Source organism: Spinacia oleracea, chromosome 3, assembly GCF_020520425.1.
Source record: "Spinacia oleracea cultivar Varoflay chromosome 3, BTI_SOV_V1, whole genome shotgun sequence".
Taxonomy (NCBI): domain Eukaryota; kingdom Viridiplantae; phylum Streptophyta; class Magnoliopsida; order Caryophyllales; family Amaranthaceae; genus Spinacia; species Spinacia oleracea.
Window position 1 is genome coordinate 55151501 of NC_079489.1, and position 3729 is coordinate 55155229.

The following is a 3729-nucleotide window of genomic DNA, read 5'->3' on the forward strand; positions in this document are numbered from 1 at the left end:
GAAACCAAGATCCGTCGATTCCGAATATCCATAGATGGAGTATTTAATGCCATTAAATACTTGATCCGTTTACGTACTATTTGTGTGACCCTACGGGTTCATTCAAGAGTAAGTTGTGGATTAATATCATTAATTCCACTTGAACTGAAGCGGCCTCTAGCTAGGCATTCAGCTCACTTGATCTCACTGAATTATTAACTTGTTAATTAATACTGAACCGCATTTATTAGACTTAACATTGAATGCATACTTGGACCAAGGGCATTATTTCCTTCATTAAACTCATCGGATGACCCTACAATTCCATTTCTGAAATGGATCATCCGAAAATTTTCAATTGATGCGCTTTTTCTAATGGAAACTAAGGCTGACTCTGTTACTATTGGCAAGGTAGCTAGGTTGCTAAATTTTGGTAATTATGATTATGTAGAAGCATCTAAGTATGCTGGTGGTTTAGCAATATTTTGGTGTCCTTTTATGAAAATCTCAGTATTAGAAAATTCCACTAATGTCATATTTTGTAAATAGGCGGATGTAATTGGTAATATTCTGAATGAATGGGAATTAATTTTGGTGTATGGATCGCCGTATGTGAATGTAGAAATACGGTTTGGCAGTTGATAGGGGAAATATTGAGCAATAAAAATGATAAAGTGGTGTTGTTAACAGATTTTAATCAAGTAGAATATCATAATCAAAAAGTGGGGGGCTCATTAAATATACCAGGGAAGGAAGACTTCATGAATTGGAGAAATAAATGGCAATTACTTGAAATACCCTTTCATGGTTTAAATTATACCTGGAGCAATAACAGGGGGGAAAATGATTGTATTTATGAAAGGCTTGACAGAGGATATGCTAGGGAGGGTTGGCACAACTTATACCCAGAAGCTAATATCATAAACCTTCCAATTCTTGTTTCTGATCATTCTCCCATTATTCTGGACACTAATTCTGAAAGGAGAAAGAAGAAGAGGCTATGTAAGATTGATAGTTGGTGCTTGAGTATGGAACAACCAAAAGGGATTATTGCAGATGCTTGGAGAAGGCACATAGAAGGTTCCCCTATGTTTAGATGGTCAAGAAAGCTACAACAAGTAAGGTATGATCTACTCAAATGGTGTAAGAATTTCCAAAAGGATAATAATATAATTTGGGATGATATCATAGAAAATTGTGACAAATCGCAAAAACAGATTAAGATGGATGAAGACATGAAGCAGGCAAAGGAAATTCGAGAAGATGGTCTACGAAGTGCATTGATCAAACTTGATTATTGGAGGCAAAGAGCAAAAGGGAAGTGGGTTGCCCTGGGAGATAGTAATACTGCATTCTTTTTCCGATGTGCTAAACAAAGAAAGACACGAAATGAAATCAGGTTACTCCAAGACAATAATGGGAACTGGACTTCAGAACCAGAGGTGATCAAAAACTCTATTTGCGACCATTTTAGAAATCTCTTCAAGGTGGATGAGGAAGGAGTTCCTCTAGTGGCTTTCCCTGATGAAATTAAGAGGTTAATTCCGAAGTTAAGTGAAAGTAAAATAAGGAACTTGAATTATGATATTTCTGAAGGAGAGTTTAAGCAAGCAATCTTTCAAATGGGTGGTCTTAAAGCTCCAAGACCTGATGGTATTCCTGCTATGTTTGATAAAAAAGAATGGGATATAGTGGGTAAGGAGGTTACTCAAGCTGTTCTTCCTTTCTTCAAAACTGGATATCTGTTAAAGGAATGGAATAGAACACTAATAACCCTAATACCAAAAACAGTTAGTCCAGAAAAGGCAAACCAATTCCGTCCTATTAGTCTATGTAATATTATTTACAAAGTCATATCAAAATGCATTACAAATAGGCTCAAACCCATTATGTAGGATATGGTTGGTCCGTTCCAAAATGCTTTTGTGCCAAAGAGGTATATGGGAGACAATTGTCTACTGGCTCATGAAGTAATGTTATATAAAGAGAAGGAAAAAGGGGTTAGAAAGATTTGCTATTCTTATAGTTGACATGAATAAAGCCTATGACAGAGTTAGTGGGAGTTTGTTGCTTGGATGCTAGATAGTATGAATTTTCCACCAAAATGGAGACACTGGATAATGCAATGTATCACCACAGTTTCTTACTCAATCCTTGTGAACAATGAGCCAAGTGAACCTTTTAAGCCTAAATGTGGTTTGAGGCAGGGGGATCCAGTTTCTCCATACATTTTTATCCTTGTGATGGAAGTGCTATCTAAAATGATGCTGAAGCTGGAGAGAGATGGGCAGGTAAAGGGTATAAAAGTTTCAAGAGCTTCTCCTTCTATCTCACATCTCTTCTTTGCTGACGACTCATTATTTTGTTTCAAAGCTAATGAGGATTCCTGCAAGAAGGTAAGGGAAACAATTGATTTGTTTTGTAATATTTCGGGGGAGGCTATTAATTTTGACAAATCCAGTGTTATTTTTAGTCCTAATACTCCTGCAGATGTGAAAAATGAACTTAAACAGATTTTGGGTACTCCTTGTTCTGAAAAGCTAGGAAGATATTTAGCTTGTGATGTGAAAATTGATGGGAGGTCAGTGAAGTCCTTTCAACCTTTGGTTGATAAAGTGCAAAAGAAAATTCTCTCATGGAAACACCTGTGTCTTTCTCAAGCTGGTAGATTGATTTTTATTAATTCAATTCTAGCAGCCCTTTGCTCTAATATCTTGGCAGTTTTTCGGGTTCCAAAGAAAATAACAGACATGATTGATTCCAAACTTCTGAGATTCTGGTGGAAGGGTTCTTCAGATGTGAAGGGTATATGCTGGACAAAAAGAACAGTTTTAGAGCTTCCTAAAGGAATGGGAGGAATAGGGATTCATAATTTAGAAAAGTTTAACAAAGCCCTTTTAGTCAAGCAAGCTGTTCGAATACACAACAATCCAGATTTGCTAATCTCCAAGATGTATCAATCTGTTTATAAAAAATCTCCTGTTGAAGCTGGTTTGAACTCTGATATTCATTATAAAGCTACGTGGGGATATAGGGGTCTGTGTAAAAGTGTGTATGAGGCAGGTAAGGGTTTTGGAAAAGTTATTTATAAGGGTAATACCAAGATTAATCAGCCTGATTGGCTCCCCTCAAAGAAAGTGGAGATTAGAGATCAAAGTGATCTAGAACGGAATAAGATAGCAAGGGTGAATGATCTTTTTTCTGGTATGAGAAGAAGTGGAATGCAAGGATAATATGGAAAAGTTTTATGCCAGAAACAGCAAAGGAAATTCTGTCTATGCATATTCCTCAAGCGGACTGTGAAGATCAGTACCATTGGGTTAAAAATGCAAATGGGCGTTCTATAGTTTCTTCTGTTTATAATCTCTTCCTTATGGACGTCTCTAATCAAAATTTGGAATGTGGAGTTGGTATTTGGAAGAGATTATGGAAAAGCGATCTGCTGCCCAAGTGGAAAGTATTTATTTGGAAAATTATGCATAGGGCACTTGCTATGAAGAATAGGTTACGTAAAAGAGGCATTGATGTTGATACTGATTGTTGTTTATGTAAAAGACATGAAGAGAATGAGACTCACTTGTTCAGGGATTGTTTTGTTGCTGATCTCATTTGGAAGACTTCTCCACTGGGGATTATTACTCACAATAGTCAGCATTTGGATGTTAGAGATTGGATACCAAACTTTCTATCTTATTTCTGGAAGGAAGATGTACATGATAGCCCGCGAGCTAGATTGTTTGTTGCTGTGCT

The 3729-nt window shown here is 36.7% G+C and overlaps 1 protein-coding gene across 1 annotated transcript; it reads left to right on the plus strand.

Moving 5' to 3' along the window:
* Positions 1–557: 557 nt before the first annotated feature.
* LOC130469704 (uncharacterized) lies at positions 558–2009 on the plus strand. Its single transcript, XM_056839136.1, has 2 exons — positions 558–1769; positions 1875–2009. Exons 1-2 carry the CDS (start codon positions 558–560, stop codon positions 2007–2009), a joined length of 1347 nt encoding a protein of 448 aa, XP_056695114.1.
* Positions 2010–3729: the final 1720 nt, after the last annotated feature.